Below are 17632 nucleotides of genomic sequence, written 5' to 3'. Positions count from 1 at the left end.
AGAAACTGCACTTGTAAAAACCACAAATGACTTCTTGCGTCAGATCAAGGCTGCGTCTCATTGCTAGTTTTACTTGATCTTAGTGCTGCGTTTGATACTATAGATCATGACATACTCAGTGTCACAAGGATGGACTGAGACGTGCGGATCCATTTGCAGCATTTTATTCAGGCAAACAAACACAAAGGGGCAGGCAGAAATCGTAGTCAAAAAACATGCAGAAAGGTCGGGGCTGGCAGCGAGAATCAAACACAGGAGGGAGTCCAGGAATCACACACACGGGAAAACAAACACGGGAAGAAACGCTCGGAATTACGACCATGAGGAACGATAAGACATCGTGTGGCATATAAGCTGTCCGTGTGAATGAGCTGCAGGTGTGAGCAGTGATCAGTGCAGTGAGAAATAGGGCTGTCGCGATAACCGCAATATCGCAATACCGCGCTATTGACGTGCATAACCGCAGAGGAATGCAACAACCGCAGCAACCGCGATATTTGCCTGTTTTCTTTTTTCCTAAGGATTTGCCCTTCTCACTTAATGCCTATGTGCTGAATATTAAATTAGTAATAAGTTAGTAATGATAACATAATGTTTTTATTATGAGGCTCAGTAGATATGGACTTAACAAGCCTAAACAGACAGCGAATGAGAGAGATCGACTGAGCATGTGCGATTACCTGCGTCTGTCTTTCAGATCCAGTCAGGTGTGTATGTGAAACTAGCTTGTCATGTCCAAGGAAAGTGAAATCTCTGTCTTAACATCGATGCTCTGCTGGTCAGCTGAGCCTTTAAAAGTGGCGATTAAAGTTAAAATGATTTCAACATCGTGTTTCATTACGTCTCTCTTTGATTAAATAAGCGTTTTTGAACGTATAGTTGAATGAACGGTTTAAAGACTTACTCAAAGATAGTCTCTTGCCTCCATCTTGTGGCGTAACAATGAAACTACAGTGACTGACAGCTCGCCTAAAACACGCAGGTGAAATACGGTACTGACAGAAAGTCTCTTGTCCAGTCAGACTCGAGGGTGCGCGCTAACTGTTATATATACACGAAGATTTCAGATGCAAAGCCTCTAAGTATGTCTGACATTTTTCTTCAAAATTTGCATTTCTTTCTGGCTAGGTTTCTATGTAAGTACTGTTTACTTCACTTCATATATCAACGCGATTTGGTTTCGGTTTATTGATTTCTGAATATGACCTTACATTGTAACAGCCTACACACAATGATGTATATATATATATATATATATATATATATATATATATATATATATATATATATATATATATATATATATATAGCGGTAATACCGCATACCGCGCTACTGAGCCACTCAAAATTACCACAAGGGAAATTCCTTAACCGCGACAGCCCTAGTGAGAAACAGGGAGCAGGTGAATGCATGTGATTAGTGCAGTGGCTTATGGGGAATGAAGTCCATGATGTGTAGTGCAAGAGTTAATGACAGGACGACTCAATTCGTGACAGAGCCCCCCCCCCAAGGAGCGGCTTCCAGACGCTCTAACCACCTAATGAAACCGGAGGGTGGTGGAGCGGAGGAAACCGGAGGGATGGAGGGCCAGATCCATGTGCGGGTAATGGAGCTATGGACTGAGGCGGAGCCGATGGAGGGAGAAGCCATGGTGGAGGAAGGGTTGGCTCCTCCATGGGGCCGACCGACGGAGGTGGAGCCGGTGGAGCCCGAGGCAGAACCAGAGAGTCGATGGTCCTGGGCGACACAGAGGATCCGGAGGGCCAAGGCGGAACCCAAGGCTCTGTGGACCAAGGCGGAGATGGAGGTCCGGAGGTATGCGGCGGAGCCGGAGCGACAGAGGACCGAGGCTGTGCCCACGGGAGGGAGAAGGTCCACAGAGCCGGTAGGACGGAGTGACGAGGCGCAGACGGAGGAGTAGAGTCCAGAGGCGAAGGTGGGGCGACGACTGACCAGGGCAGAGCCTGGAGGGACGATGGAGCCCGGTGGAGCTGGTGGACCGACGGCCGACAGCGGAGACAAGGGTCGGAGGGCCGAGGCGGAGTCCAGGACTCTGAGGCTGGAGGCGATGGTGAGGGATCCTCTAGCCAGGGCACCGATGGAGACTGGCAGTCCCACGGCAAGTCCTCTGCATCGAAGGTGGGTTGTGGGTGAGCAGAGGGACTGTCAGGAGACAGAGGTGGTGGGACTGGAGCAGTAGGGAGGGTGGGTGGGAAACTCGACAGTCCATAAATGGCCTCCGTGGCCTGAACCGGGCAGACAGGAATCTCAGGACGGCTGGACGGAACCAGCGGAGGCTCTGGAAGGCTGGGCTGAACCAGCGGAGGCTCTGGAAGGCTGGGCTGAACCAGCGGATGCTCTGGAAGGCTGGGCTGAACCAGCGGAGGCTCTGGAAGGCTGGGCTGAACCAGCGGAGGCTCTGGAAGGCTGGGCGGAACCAGCGGAGGCTCTGGAAGACTGGGCTGAACCAGCGGAGGCTCTGGAAGGCCGGGCGGGACCAGCGGAGACTCTGGAAAGGCGGCCATCTTGCGAACAGGCTCTGGAAGGACGGCCATCTTGCGAACAGACTCTAGAAGGGAGGCCATCTTGTGAACAGACTCTAGAAGGGAGGCCATCTTGCGTGAAGACTCTGGAAAGGCGGCCATCTTGTGAACTGACTCAGGAAGGGCGGCCATCTTGTGAACAGGCTCTGGAGTTGCAGCCATCTTGCGTAGTGGCTCTGAGCTGGAGTTTACTGTGGGAACATTGTTGTCCTCTTCTTTGATTCCCACAGTAAAAGGAGAGCCACTTAGTTGCAGAGCAATGTCCATGTAATATTGCAAAGTCCAGCCAGGTTCAAACATGGGCATGAGGGAAGCCAATGGCTCTAAGAGTCCTCCACGGAAGAAAATCATCAGGCATTGATCATCCATAGAAGACAGATTTGCCAATTCCATAAAGTCCATAGCATAATCCTCAATAATCCGCTCACCCTGCTTGAGACGCATGATCTGTACAGTGGGGTTCGTGCTGGAACCGGATGACACCATACTAGCTGCTGGATCCTTGTAGCGGCGAAGTCTTCTGTCACAGGGACAGACTGAGACGTGCGGATCCATTTGCAGCATTTTATTCAGGCAAACAAACACAAAGGGGCAGGCAGAAATCGTAGTCAAAAAACATGCAGAAAGGTCGGGGCTGGCAGCGAGAATCAAACACGGGAGGGAGTCCAGGAATCACACACACGGGAAAACAAACACGGGAAGAAACGCTCGGAATTACGACCATGAGGAACGATAAGACTTCGCAAAGAAGCTGTGTGTGTGAGTGGCATATAAGCTGTCCGTGTGATGAGCTGCAGGTGTGTGTGTGTGAATGAGCTGCAGGTGTGAGCAGTGATCAGTGCAGTGAGAAACAGGGAGCAGGTGAATGCAGTGATTAGTGCAGTGGCTTGTGGGGAATGAAGTCCATGATGTGTAGTGCAAGAGTTAATGACAGGACGACTCAATTCGTGACACTCAGATCGATTACATAACACATAATCAAGGGCAGGCTTTAAGATGGTTCTGTGGATACTGTAGATCATACCTGTCCGATCGCTACCACTTTGTTTATTTAAACGAGGAGTCATCTCAATTATCACCAGTATAGTATGGAGTACCACAAGGATCTGTTCTAGGTCCACTGCTATTTTCAATATACATGTTACATACATGGGATATATGGGATTAGTTTCCATTGATATGCTGATGATACACAACTATATATCTCAAGAAGACCAGATTAAACTGTGTGTTAAACAAAACAAATAAAATAAAAATGGATAACCAATAATTTTCTCCTATTAAATTCAGATAAGACAGAGATATTACTCATTGGACCAAAAAACAGTACACAGAATCTCTTGAATAACAATTTGCCACTAGATGGATGTAAAGTTATCTCCTCTACAGTCAAAAATCTGGGTGTTATATTAGACAGAAACTTGTCTTTTGAAAATCATATTTCCGATGTTACAAAAACAGCATTCTTAGAAACATTGCCAAGCTACGGAACGTTACCTGTTTCTGATGCAGAAAAGTTAGTTCATGCCGTCATGACGTCTAGACTGGACTATTGTAAAGCACTACTAGGTGGCTGTACTGCATCTACAATAAACAAGCTACAGGTAGTCCAAAATGCAGCTGATCATATTATGATCATATTACCCCAATTTTACAGTCTCTGCACTGGCTACCTATTAGGTTCAGTATCACCTACAAAATATTACTTCCTACCTATAAGGCCCTCAATGGTTTAGCTTCTGCATACATAACTAGTCTCCTACCACGTTACAATCCCTCACGCTCCCTAAGGAGCAAAACTCTGGACTTTTGGTAGTACCTAGGATACTCTGGAATAGCCTCCCTAATAATGTTCGGGGTTTAGACACACTCTCTATGTTTAAATCTAGATTAAAGACACATCTCTTTAGCCAAGCATTCACATAATGTATCTCATAACCTTCATAACTTCAGTTATCTGATCAAACATTCTTTAGCTTGGGCTGAACACATCATTTTTGCTTGTTTGGAACAGCAGCTATGCTAATTATTTCTCTATTTGTTTCTCTGTTTCTGCCATCCATATTTCATGGATGCTATATGTGCAGTAGGATATCTGTGAATGCATTGACAGTAGCGAGTCTCTGTACTTCCTCTGTGGCAGCAGTGATAATCAACAGAAGTTACAGATCTGTTCCACCATGACCAACCAAATATCCATATCCAGTACCATTTCAATCCCTCTGAAAGTGGACATGGCAGATCTATAAACTTGTGAGGATTCTACCAATTCATTAAGAACTAATGCAGCCACCCAAGAGACAGACTGTAGCTGATGTTGGAGCCAAAAACTAGTTGTGCTTCCCATGGACAATTAAAAAGACAAAACAAGACTGTTGCTCAATATAAAAAAATAATAATGATGTGGCAAGCACTGGCTTGGAATTTCAGGTGTTGCAAGTGAAAAGAATGAAGGTGTCAAGGTTCTAATTTTAGTAAACTCTAGTGTGTCTTTCATTAGTCAAGATTTCCTCATGGGAGGACTTTGCAGTGACCCATCCTGTGAATTGACAGATACTGGATTTATTAATAACATTCAAGCTGGGAGTCATGGCACATATTTCATGTTTTATAAGAAACCACACAAACCATTGGGATGGCACTTTTCTTATGAGAAAACCAACCTGACTGGACCTTTTATGTTGCAGATGACATAGCAGCCAACCTTTTCCAGGGTAGTGACTCCTGTATTGCTGGATGAGTCACCAGTGTCAGAACTGAGGAGGACTGCTCTCTCTCTGCATTTCTGTTGGAACACACTGACATCTTCAGCTCCTCTAAGTAGAATACCGGTAAATGCACACTGATGAAACATAACAGAATTAGTCAAATTCTATTAAAAAGCTTGCATAATGTGCATTCAACTAGAGCTTTAGAGCTCTAGCATCACCAGCTGTTCCAGTTATAAAGAAATGTGGTGGACAGTTAAACAGTGTGACTGTAAAAGACTCTCAACATCTGCCACATGTGAATGATACACTTTCTCTTCAGCCTCAGCCTGATATATGGAAGACAGCAATATTTGGACATCTTGGATGATCCAGTCCTACCCAATATCCTGGCCACCCCATTGGAACCATATTCACTACTGGCTCTGTCAAATCCCTGGTTTCACAGTGTACTTCTGGGCCTCTTGCTAGGTCTTAGCTTTTCACCCCTTCGGCTCCACTGGGCTCCTCCTTCAGCCTGTTCTGTCCGGCCCCCATCTTTGTCTTGTCCACTCAAGCCAGCGGCATTGCCTAGGACTTCCAGGCTTGTGATGCCATGCTGCTTTGATTCCACAAGTGGTATCCAGGGCGGACGGCTTCAAGAAGTCCATTAGGGTTCCAACTTGGATTCTCCCTCCTTTTTTTTGCCATGCCGTTCCCTTCAGAAAGCTCCTCTGGTTCCCAACCTTTAACCCTGTTCTGAGTCATTCTACGAAACGGGTGCCATTTCCACTTTGAAATTTTCAAAAAATTCATTAAGAACAAACTTTCTATAAAAAAGACTACAACTTGAAAGACAAGTTAATCCTCCAAAAAACATATTTTCTCACCTCAGGCACAAACTCCTTATTAGTATTATCCTTTTTCTTCAGGCAAGGGCACCTTTCTTGTACCACCCGTTACGGACGATATGTGTGCCATTAGAGTAGTAAAACATTTTCCTAATAATGAATTGTCTCTTTTTTGCAAACCATCAATAGAGAGTCTGTAATTTAATAAAAAATGTAATTGTTAAATTTTTAATCTTAAAAAATGAATTTGACATTTCAATGGCCTCACTGTTTGTAGTGAAAAAACAAATTCACTCAAAAAATACAAAGAAAGTGGCATTTATTTAATTAGTCCACATAATAAGAATATCATATACAACATTAAATCAAGTAACATTTCATTTTATTTATATAAACTTTCTACAAAATGACCCTGTGATGGGGTGGTAAGCGATGTGACGGGGTGGTATGGACAAAGTGTTTCTCTATGAACTGCTGGTTTTAAATTTTGTGCATACATTTCACAAGGGCATGCGTTGATTTGACTTGAAGCACTGCTGTGCTCTAATCAAAAATGGTCACCCTACACCTGTATTAGAATCCTATATTAGAAGAGTTTCACACATCTTCTCATTCAAACAGGAAGCAGAACCATACCATCACATCCATTACTTGACCACATGGGAGATCTGTGGCCATTTTGGGATGAAATTTACCACCCCGTCACGTTTTTTTATTGTGACGGGGTGGTAAATTTCATCCCAAAATGGCCACAGATCTCCCATGTGGTCAAGTTTCTCATCTAGCATGCATGCATTCAATCTGAAATTTGATTTTCTGTACATTAATAATGTAAAAGAATTAATAAAAAAACAGTTTTCCCTATCTACTTTGCGTGACGGGGTGGTTGGGTTAAGCTTGACGGACCCTGTCTAACATGAAAAAACCATCAAATAAACAATGTAAAAAAAAGTCAGTATTTGCCTGCTTTTGTTCTTTGTGGCTGTAAGGCTCAAATGATGTCACTACCTCTTTGTGATGTCATTTAAAGCAACAGTACATTAATTATAGATAAAACAAGTTAGTGTGAAGGGGTGGTAAGTTGAAATGAGGGACACACACAAATCATAAAATATTTACAAAAAATAATGTTTAATTTGAATAAATATATCTTATATAAACAGGGACACATAAATTGCTGAAAATAATAAAAGTTTGAAAAAAATCTATAACTTATTTGGTGATATTTTAGATGAAAATATCATGTTGGTCAACATGGACAAGTGAAATTGGCTATGTACTAATGAAAAATGATTACAAAATAGTATGTTATTTTTTAAGAATAGTGTTTTGTCATATATCATGTTAACAAGTACACTTGAATTAATAACTTTAAGCTTTGAAAACACACTTTAGGACATTTTTTTTGTGCCTTAAGCATCTCATCAAACGTTGCGGACCCAAATGGCACCCGTTTGGTAGAATGACTCTTCCACTTCTACCCCATCCTCCTCCAAAGTCCTCTCCCTCCACCGATATAATATCTGTTACACTGCACGGATATAATATGCCTTGTGGGAGTGCAGACTAATGTCAGGGTTTTGTTATGATTCATTATGTTTTTGTTCATGTTCCTGTTTCCTTTCTGTCCTCAATTCAGTACTCTTTGTTTGTTACCAAGGTTGTAAATTTATCTTACCTGTGTCTAAGTTAAGTTCTCTGGGTGTAAGTACTCCCTGTTTTGTTCATTTGTCGGTTCTAATTATGTGCTTAATGTAGAATGTAATATTTGCCTTGGAAGTTTTGTGTGATTATTTTTAAAAGGGCTAGGGTTAATTACTTTGGACGTAATACATCTTATTAATACAACAATCTATGTAATAATCATATAATAATAATGTATTTGCTAAAAAGTCAACATGCTAACACACACATGCAGGTTCTGATCATATAATTAGAATATCTTCAAAAAGTTGGTTTATTTCACTAATTCCATTCAAGAAGTGAAACTTTCATTCCACACAGACTGATATATTTCATGTGTTTATTTCTTTTAATTTTGATGATTATAACTGACAACTAATGAAAACCCCAATTCAGTATCTCAGAAAATTAGAATATTGTGAAAAGGTTCAGTATTGAAGATACCTGGTGCCACACTCTAATCAGCTAATTAACCCAAAACACCTGCAAAGGCCTTTAAATGGTCTCTCAGTCTAGTTCTGTAGGCTACACAATCATGGGGAAGACTGCTGATTTGACAGTTGTCCAAAAGATGACCATTGACACCTTGCACAAGGAGGGCAGAGCTCTGTGTCCAAGCACATTAATAGAGAGGCAAAGGGAAGGAAAAGATGTGGTAGGAAAAAAGTGTACAAGCAATAGGGATAACCGCACCCTGGAGAGAACTGTGAAACAAAACCCATTCAAAAATGTGGGGGAGATTGACAAAGAGTGGACTGCAGCTGGAGTCAGTGCTTCAAGAACCACTATGCACAGACGTATGCGAGACATGGGTTTCAGCTGTCGCATTCCTTGCGTCAAGCCACTCTTGAACAACAGACAGCGTCAGAAGCATCTCGCCTGGGTTAAAGACAAAAAGGACTGGACTGCTGCCGAGTGGTCCAAAGTTATGTTCTCTGATGAAAGTAAATTTTGCATTTCCTTTGGAAATCAGGGTGCCAGAGTCTGGAGGAAGAGAAGAGAGGCACAGAATCCACGTTGCTTGAGGTCCAGTGTAAAATTTCTACAGTCAGTGATGGTTTGGGGTGCCATGTCATCTGCTGGTGTTGGTCCACTGTGTTTTCTGAGGTCCAAGGTCAACGCAGCTGTATACCAGGACATTTTAGAGCACTTCATGCTTCCTGCTGCTGACCAACTTTATGGAGATGCAGATTTCCTTTTTCCAACAGGACTTGGCACCTGCACACAGTGCCAAAGCTACCAGTACCTGGTTTAAGGACCATGGTATCCCTGTTCTTAATTGGCCAGCAAACTAGAAAATCTATGGGGTATTGTGAAGAGGAAGATGCGATATGCCAGAGCCAACAATGCAGAAGAGCTGAAGGCCACTATCAGAGACACCTGGGCTCTCATAACACCTGAGCAGTGCCACAGACTGATCGACTCCATGCCACGCCGCATTGCTGCAGTAATTCAGGCAAAAAGAGCCCCAACTAAGTATTGAGTGCTGTACATGCTCATACTTTTCATGCTCATACTTTTCAGTTGGCCAAGATTTCTAAAAATCATTTCTTTGTATTGGTCTTAAGTAATATTCTAATTTTATGAGATACTGAATTGGGGTTTTCATTAGTTGTCAGTTATAATCATCAAAATTAAAAGAAATAAAAACTTGAAATATATCAGTCTGTGTGGAATGTATACATTATACAAGTTTCACTTCTTGAATGGAATTAGTGAAATGAATATTCTAATTATATGACCAGCACCTGTATATAGATATATACCTATAGATATATGCATCCACACTTAATACATTTAATAAATATAAATTGAAACAGATGAATACACTTATTGCCTGAATCAGTATTGCTATAGAATATATTCAAATTGAAGAAAACATATCATGGTTTACATTTAAAACATTAAATCAATACAAAATTACAGTAACTGTTTCAGTGTCAGCTGAATTGATGATTGCATTTGGGGTAAGAGCATATGACAGATATGAAGGCCAAGTGAATGTGTCAGAGTAAAAGAACCACATTATTTATTTTAAAACAAAAGCAGTATTTGAATATGTTCTTTGTATTTAAACCATTTTAATTTATTACTCCAACTTCATATTTTAACAACTTGAAATTCAGGATGAATATGCAGGGTGTTGCAGAGAGACAAATATATTACGGGCAGAGAGAGCAAGGAAAACATGTTTGAAATCACAATATACCATTCTTGCACTACTGAAATCACAAATTACCATACAACAAAATCAAATTTAAGTAACTGTTGCATACATAGTATTGTATTTTATACTATTTTGTGTGTGATGTACAGTATACACTGTGTAGTAAGACATTTCAAACACAGTATTTGTTCTCTTTATATCAATCAGTTGCATAGAGCAGGAACCCGGTGAAAGTATTGTAGTGGTTGCTATTGTCACACAAAGAGCAGCCAGCTGGAAGAGCAACATCGACCTTGTCCCCTGCACGCAGCTGCACTACTAGCAGAGCGCTAGTGCTGTCCTCCTGGTCTTGATTGTTGTTTTCACTCGGTGATGCGATAGTGCGACCGTTCAATCTGAGTCGAGCACAAGCAGCCAATGTGGCTCCAGAAGAGCCAGCATCACTATAAACCGTTAGCGCCAGGCTGTAGACACCAGAACGTGGTGCTACAAAGGCACCGGTGTCGTTGCTGTAGCCGTCTCCCAAGTTAACAAATATGCTGCTATACTTCACAACAGATTCTTCACGCTTTGGGCCGACACAGAGCGGCGTGTCAGTAAGAGCCACAGAGAAGGCACTGCGACTTGCTGTGCAAACATAAGAAAAGGGAAACAGGGAAACTTGTTAAAATAAATATTTTACACTTTCTGACGGACATAGCTAAGAAGATAGTAGAACAAAGTTAACCTTTTTTGTTTTAGAATGCTGAGTTAACACACCAACTTCACTCTATAAATGGTTATAGATGGTTAAATAGATATAACAAGTAAAATACTGAACACAACTGAATATGCAAATAGATGAAACAAATAACACCAATTGTAATTCAGTATGTAAATTATAACTCCATCACTGTCAGCTACATTATGAATACTGAAAATTCTAATAACAAATGCTAACAGATGATTTTCAAACCTAAATTTGTTAAGGTATAAAGATATTTTAATAAAGTGCACGAAACAGGCAAACAAGATTGCCTCACCACGAATATTGTTTAGCACTGAATGAGCTCTGCCCAGGTTCCTCTGTAGCTCACTTAATGTCATGTTGAAGAACATCTCAAGCTTCCACATCTGCTTTTGCATCAGGCAGCATCCACATGACGCCACATTAGTCAGACATGCTTCAGAGGCAAAGAAACAAATCATAATTGTTCGCTACCCTGATGCTTGAATTACTGTTTAAAATGGCCTTTTTAGAAATATTATTTAAAGTCACCGTTCTCAGTGGGGTCAACTTGGCTGTCATTTCCAGTCCAAGAAAAAACCCTGTCTTGTCCAAGTGCACATCCCAAGAGGCTTATGAATACAAGGGCTAAAACATGTAAAAGATAGTTATGTACATTCAGGCAACCCTGTACATAAAAAAACACATTTACATGTATATACAGGTTGAAAAATTTAATTTAATTTCATCTCACCCCTCATTTCTGCTGATGTCTTTTGACTGTAGTCTGAGGAAGATTAAAATCAACTCGAGTAACCCTGGCTATAAAAGTTACACAGACCCCACCTCTTGCCTTTCAGTACAAATGGTATGGGCAGGGCCTTTTGTGTGTGTTTTTATCCTGCAATACAGTGCTGAATATAGGGCAAGTATTGTTTTTCAGCTGAATCACATCATGTTGTTCCCATGGTCGTTTTCTCTAGGGTACCACTGATTCTTATCATTCTTCATCTTGGAGCTGAGTGGTCAACTGTAACAATAACAACAAAACTTCTCATCTCAGGTAAATGATAAATAATATTTGGCAAGGCACCTAAATGACAGACGTAACAGGCAGTTGACAAAAACAAAAAATAAACAAGTTTGATACTTCCTTAATAAAACTTTAGTAAATAATACAGATATATATATTTTTTTACTTAATTTAAGACATAAACATCTACTGTTGTGCTTGACTGTTGTGTTTTTTTTGTTGCTGCATGGTTCTGAGTTTGGTGTTTAGGGATTTTCCAGGTTTTGATTTTAATTCTATGTCTGTCCATCACTGGAGTCTAGCATTTTTTTATTGACTTTAAATGTACTGTAGTAATTAATACAGAGACACTAATTTGGGCAAAAAGCACTAATGACCTGTTTAGCACTTTAAGCTTAAAGTTGAGGACTTGTCTGTCTTGACTCGAGACTTACTTGTGACTTGCAAAACAATGACTTGGTCCAACCTCTGGTTAACGTCAACAATGGACATTAGCGTTAAAGGGTAACTTCACCCCAAAATTAAAATTTAGTCATGTATCATTTAACCTCATGTTGTTTCAAACCAGTAAAAGCTCTGTTTGCCTTGAGCCTTGTATGTCAAACGCAAAAGAGCCTCTCATGTCCCATCCTATCCCAAACCGGCCATGGCAGACTGTAGTTACTGATTTATTCACTTTGAATAATGAAGACTACATAGTGGTAGAAGATTACTACAGCAGATACCTTGACTGAAGCTCAAGAGCACCACAGCAAAAGCAGACAATAAAGATCCGTACATCAGCCTGCTGGAGTACCGAAATACCCCAGTGGATAGTTTCAGATCACCGACCCAACTGCTGATGAGCAGAAGATTGAACTCCATTCTTCCCACCACTTACCGACAGCTACAGCCAAAAACTGTGTGTAGAAAAGATGTTCATGCTAGATGTGAACAAAGGCAACAGTACCAAGAAAAGTATTACAACAGGTCAGCAAAACCGCTCACACCGCTACGGATTGGAGACCATGTCTGAATTCAGGATTCAGGGAGCTGGAAGCCTGCGGTAGTCATCAACCCGCACCCACTGCTCGAGGGAGATGGTGCATGTTAGATTGCTGACCTGCAGTTCTCATCCCAGTCCTTCTCACCATACTCTCACCTACCTCTAATAAGTTAGAAGGCAATACAACTGGCTGCAAATCCACCTCAACCTCAGGTCCTTCTGTTACCCTGCAGGTTTCTACAAATAGCAGATCACCAGATGTCTGAGGAACAGAAGGAACAATATCCTGTACCCTCAACCTACCTCTATCTTGCAGTGTCTCTGGCACTAAGACAAAGAATTCCTCCTCATCCTGCTTCTCTTCCAGAGGCTGCATAGATTCAACTACCGGAGTAGGATCCTGACAGATCTGGGCCTTCAGCAGGGATCGGTGAACATGCTTTACTTTACCCAAGTCTGTCATGGTAGCAATGGTGTATACTGCCTCACCCTCCTTAGGCTCCCTCATGACCTGGTACACCACTGAGCTCCACAGGTCCTGGATTTTACATCTACCCCTCATGCTATAATTGTGGAGGTATACCCACTGACCCTCATTTAGTGGTACTTCCCTTACCTGCAGGTCATGCCAGGCCTTTTGCTGATCGCTTGTCAGTAAACACCACACATTTATGGCCTAGCAAGTACTCCCTTAAATTTTTCAGTCGTGGCTCACTTGAGCATTAAAAACTCCAGTTCCTTAGGCCTAAGACTGTGACTGCCGTATGCTATAGGGTGCACCTTACCTTGCTGCTCCTGTAAAAGGACTGCTCCTAGTCTCCCATGACTGGCATCTACTGGCATTAATAATTGGTAGTGAAAAGTCAGCATAGGCGAGAGCATTGGGGCTGTGGTTAATTTACCTTTCAACTCTTTAAAGCTACACTGACATTCCTCAAACCAGGCTTCAGCAAAATCCTGAGCACTCGGCTTTAGGCGTTTTGGGTTTACTAGCTGAGCCACCAACCCGTGAAGAGGGGCAGCCAACTTAGAAAACATTTCCACAAAGTGCCAGTATTAGCAACAAACCCCAAAAAGAAGCGCAACTCTGAAACACAGGTTGGACGAGGCCATTGTGCAACTGCCCCCACCTTACCTGGATCAGTAGAAACCTTCCTTTTTAAAATAGGCACATTTAGTTTGGCCTTCAAACCTTCCATCTGCAAGCAGCTCAAGACAAGCTCTATCCGAGCAAGAGGTTGATCCACAGAGCAGGAAGAGACAACAATCTAACGAAGATATAAGAAGAGGGATTGGCACTGCTGGTCCCCAAACAACCGTTCCATCAATCATTGGAAGGTGCTTGGGTCATTGCACAACCCGAATGGCATTCCATTCCCCTCAAAGAGGCCAAACAGGGTGCAAAAAACTGTTTGGGATTTGTCCCCCTCAGCTACAGGTAACTGCTGGCCAGGTCCATGGTAGAAAACCAGCGGGCTCCCGCCAGCAAGTCTAAAGTCTCCTTAATACATGGTAGAGGGAACACATCCTTCCTAGTCTTCGAATTTAAGCGACGGTAGTCTACAGTCATGGCCAAAAGTTTTGAGAATGACACAAATATTAGTTTTCACAAAGTTTGCTGCCAAACTGCTTTTAGATCTTTGTTTCAGTTGTTTCTGTGATGTACTGAAATATAATTACAAGCACTTCATACGTTTCAAAGGCTTTTATCGACAATTACATGACATTTATGCAAAGAGTCAGTATTTGCAGTGTTGGCCCTTCTTTTTCAGGACCTCTGCAATTCGACTGGGCATGCTCTCAATCAACTTCTGGGCCAAATCCTGACTGATAGCAACCCATTCTTTCATAATCACTTCTTGGAGTTTGTCAGAATTAGTGGGTTTTTGTTTGTCCACCTGCCTCTTGAGGATTGACCACAAGTTCTCAATGGGATTAAGATCTGGGGAGTTTCCAGGCCATGGACCCAACATTTCAACGTTTTGGTCCCCGAGCCACTTAGTTATCACTTTTGCCTTATGGCACAGTTCTCCATTGTGCTGGAAAATGCATTGTTCTTCACCAAACTGTTGTTGGATTGTTGGAAGAAGTTGCTTTTGGAGGGTGTTTTGGTACCATTCTTTATTCATGGCTGTGTTTTTGGTCAAAATTGTGAGTGAGCCCACTCCCTTGGATGAGAAGCAACCCCACACATGAATGGTCTTAGGATGCTTTACTGTTGGCATGACACAGGACTGATGGTAGCGCTCACCTTTTTTTCTCCGGACAAGCCTTTTTCCAGATGCCCCAAACAATCGGAAAGTGGCTTCATCAGAGAATATGACTTTGCCCTAGTCCTCAGAAGTCCATTCGCCATACTTTTTGCAGAAGATCAATCTGTCCCTGATGTTTTTTTTGGAGAGAAGTGGCTTCCTTGCTGCTCTTCTTGACACCAGGCCATCTTCCAAAAGTCTTGGCCTCACTGTGCGTGCAGATGCGCTCACACCTGCCTGCTGCCATTCCTGAGCAAGCTCTGCACTGGTGGCACTCCGATCCCGCAGCTGAATCCTCTTTAGGAGACGATCCTGGCGCTTACTGGACTTTCTTGGACGCCCTGAAGCCTTCTTAACAAGAATTGAACCTCTTTCCTTGAAGTTCTTGATGATCCTATAAATTGTTGATTTAGGTGCAATCTTAGTAGCCACAATATCCTTGCCTGTGAAGCCATTTTTATGCAACGCAATGATGGCTGCACGCGTTTCTTTGCAAGTCACCATGGTTAACAATGGAAGAACAATGATTTCAAGCATCACCCTCCTTTTAACATGTCAAGTCTGCCATTCTAACCCAATCAGCCTGACATAATGATCCCCAGCCTTGTGCTCGTCAACATTCTCACTTGAGTTAACAAGACGATTACTGAAATGATCTCAGCAGATCCTTTAATGACAGCAATGAAATGCAGTGTAAAGTTTTTTTTTGAAGGATTAAGTTTATTTTCATGGCAAAGAAGGACTATGCAATTCATCTGATCACTCTTCATAACATTCTGGAGTATATGCAAATTGCTATTATAAAAACTTAAGCAGCAACTTTTCCAATTTCCAATATTTATGTAATTCTCAAAACTTTTGGCCATGACTGTACACACAAGACCAAGATGATGGGCGAAGCATAAGGGCCGCAGATCTCTCTAATTACCTGGGCTTCCAAAATTTGATTATGTGTGCCTTTACCACCTCATACTCAGATGGAGAAATAGGCCTGAACCGCTGCCTGACAGGGACGTCATGCAACAAGGGGATATCGTGCGATATCAGATTAGAATATCCCAAATCCCCATCATGTGTAGAAAGTATACAAATACAAATGTTTATTGATTCAAAATATTTGGATGGAAACATGGAATGAAGGAAACATGCAGTACATGCTGCCGAGTAGGATTTTGGAACAATTTGAGGGCCTCAGGTGAGACGTATGTCTTGTAAACATGTCTAAGCAAAGGAACACAGTTTGTGACTCTTAATGGGTTTGGAATGACATGAGTATCAGTAAATGGTGACATAATTTTCATTTTGGGTGAACTTTAGTTCCTATTGTTAAGGCCAAACCTGTGGCCACACATTTACAGTAACTTTGCACATTTTAATTCATAAACCACACTATTTCTTATGCTTTAATTCACATACTTATTAGCAGATTGTACATAGTTGTTTCTGTGTTTTATTTTATTAACCTGTTGTAAATAGTGTAAATAGTGTTGTAAATATTTTTTTGGTGTGAAAAAAATTGATGGTTTTCCCGTCTTACCTGTCTGTTATCTTCATTGGCAGGTTAGTCTGGATTTATTCATATCTCCTCAGTTTTTCCTTAGATTAAGCTTAGTTTTGTTGTTCTAATTTGATTATTTGTTGGACTACATTTATTTTGTTTTCTATATTTGTGAATTTTTGCATTTGTTGGGACAAAATACCTCACTTATTTTGTTGAAAAGTCAGGTGTTCATGCCTTTCTACCTGAAAATTATCACACTTATAATTAACAAGTATCATTACGTTTCAGAAAAAAATTATCATTACATTTTATAAAACAGCTTGGAATGTTTGAGAGAGAGAGAGAGAGAGAGAGAGAGAGAGAGAGAGAGAGAGAGAGAGAGAGAGAGAGAGAGATTGATGTTCTCATATTAACCATTAGGTGGCGGTAACAGGCCTTCTGTTTTGTCTGTCTGTTCTATATGCAAGAGCTCTCTGGCCATAGCCACAGGGCCCACACCATCTTCCATGTGCTTCCATGTGTGTAGAGTCCCCACAACCACAGCAGTAACATTTACAAACGTTCACACTACAAACAGGAACAAAATGTGTCTGTAGCCTTCTCTATATCTAATCCATTAGGCAATAGAATGACTTCTCCTCTGGCCCTTAGTAAGTCACATGGCAAACCTATATAATCTGCTGCCTGTTAGAAATCAACATTAGATTGCTATGAATCCTTCAAAAAAAAGAACAAATAATTTTTAGTCAATGAAGTCATGACCATAAAAAAGTACTTAGTTCTACTCACTGTTGTCATTTGAAGCCATTATGGTGATTAGTGTTTACTTTAGTTAGCCTAACATTTGAGTCTGCTTGTTAACAGCAGGTTAATCGTCACTCAGACAGACAGAGCAGTGTACATTTCACACTATGGATTTTCCTGTAACTTCGGTGAGGCAAGCAAACAGAGAGTGTGTTGAGGAGGGTGATGATGAAACGAGTGGATTAAAATAGATTTTGAAAAGCCAGGGGATTTTTACTTTGATGCAAGTGAAGAACAATTTGACATCTCTTTGTAAATTCTTAAACAGTTTTTTGAAGCTAAGGGCTTGACAGGGTTGCAGACGAGAAAACAAAAGCAGTATTTCTTGCACACCTTGCACACCTGAAAAACCATAGCAGAAGACTTATCAAGACCTGAATGGGCTAATAAAAATATGAGTGTTAAAAACTTTTTTGCCC

General features: G+C 41.5%; 1 protein-coding gene across 1 annotated transcript; it reads right to left on the bottom strand.

The window, feature by feature from the left end:
- Nucleotides 1-10038: 10038 nt before the first annotated feature.
- Nucleotides 10039-13218, bottom strand: cbln20 (cerebellin 20). The gene is made up of 5 exons (XM_073817407.1): nucleotides 12960-13218; nucleotides 12802-12893; nucleotides 11191-11326; nucleotides 10955-11095; nucleotides 10039-10559 (listed from the first exon to the last, which is right to left on the bottom strand). The coding sequence occupies exons 1-5, from the start codon at nucleotides 13216-13218 to the stop codon at nucleotides 10132-10134; spliced, it is 1056 nt and encodes a 351-aa protein (XP_073673508.1). The 3' UTR covers nucleotides 10039-10131.
- Nucleotides 13219-17632: the final 4414 nt, after the last annotated feature.

This window comes from Garra rufa, chromosome 14 (assembly GCF_049309525.1).
Source record: "Garra rufa chromosome 14, GarRuf1.0, whole genome shotgun sequence".
Lineage (NCBI taxonomy): Eukaryota > Metazoa > Chordata > Actinopteri > Cypriniformes > Cyprinidae > Garra > Garra rufa.
This window is presented reverse-complemented; position numbering and strand designations above follow the sequence as displayed.

Excerpts from the sequence above, each read along its gene's own strand:
- cbln20 (XM_073817407.1), bottom strand. The coding sequence starts at position 13,218 with ATGAGGGGTAGATGTAAAATCCAGGACCTGTGGAGCTCAGTGGTGTAC. Across the intron at positions 11,327-12,801 it reads TAGAGGTAGGTGAGAGTATG|GGTTGCCTGAATGTACATAA; the intron begins GTGAGAAGGACT and ends TTTTATGTACAG. Across the intron at positions 11,096-11,190 it reads AGTTGACCCCACTGAGAACG|CATGTCTGACTAATGTGGCG; the intron begins GTGACTTTAAAT and ends TTGCCTCTGAAG.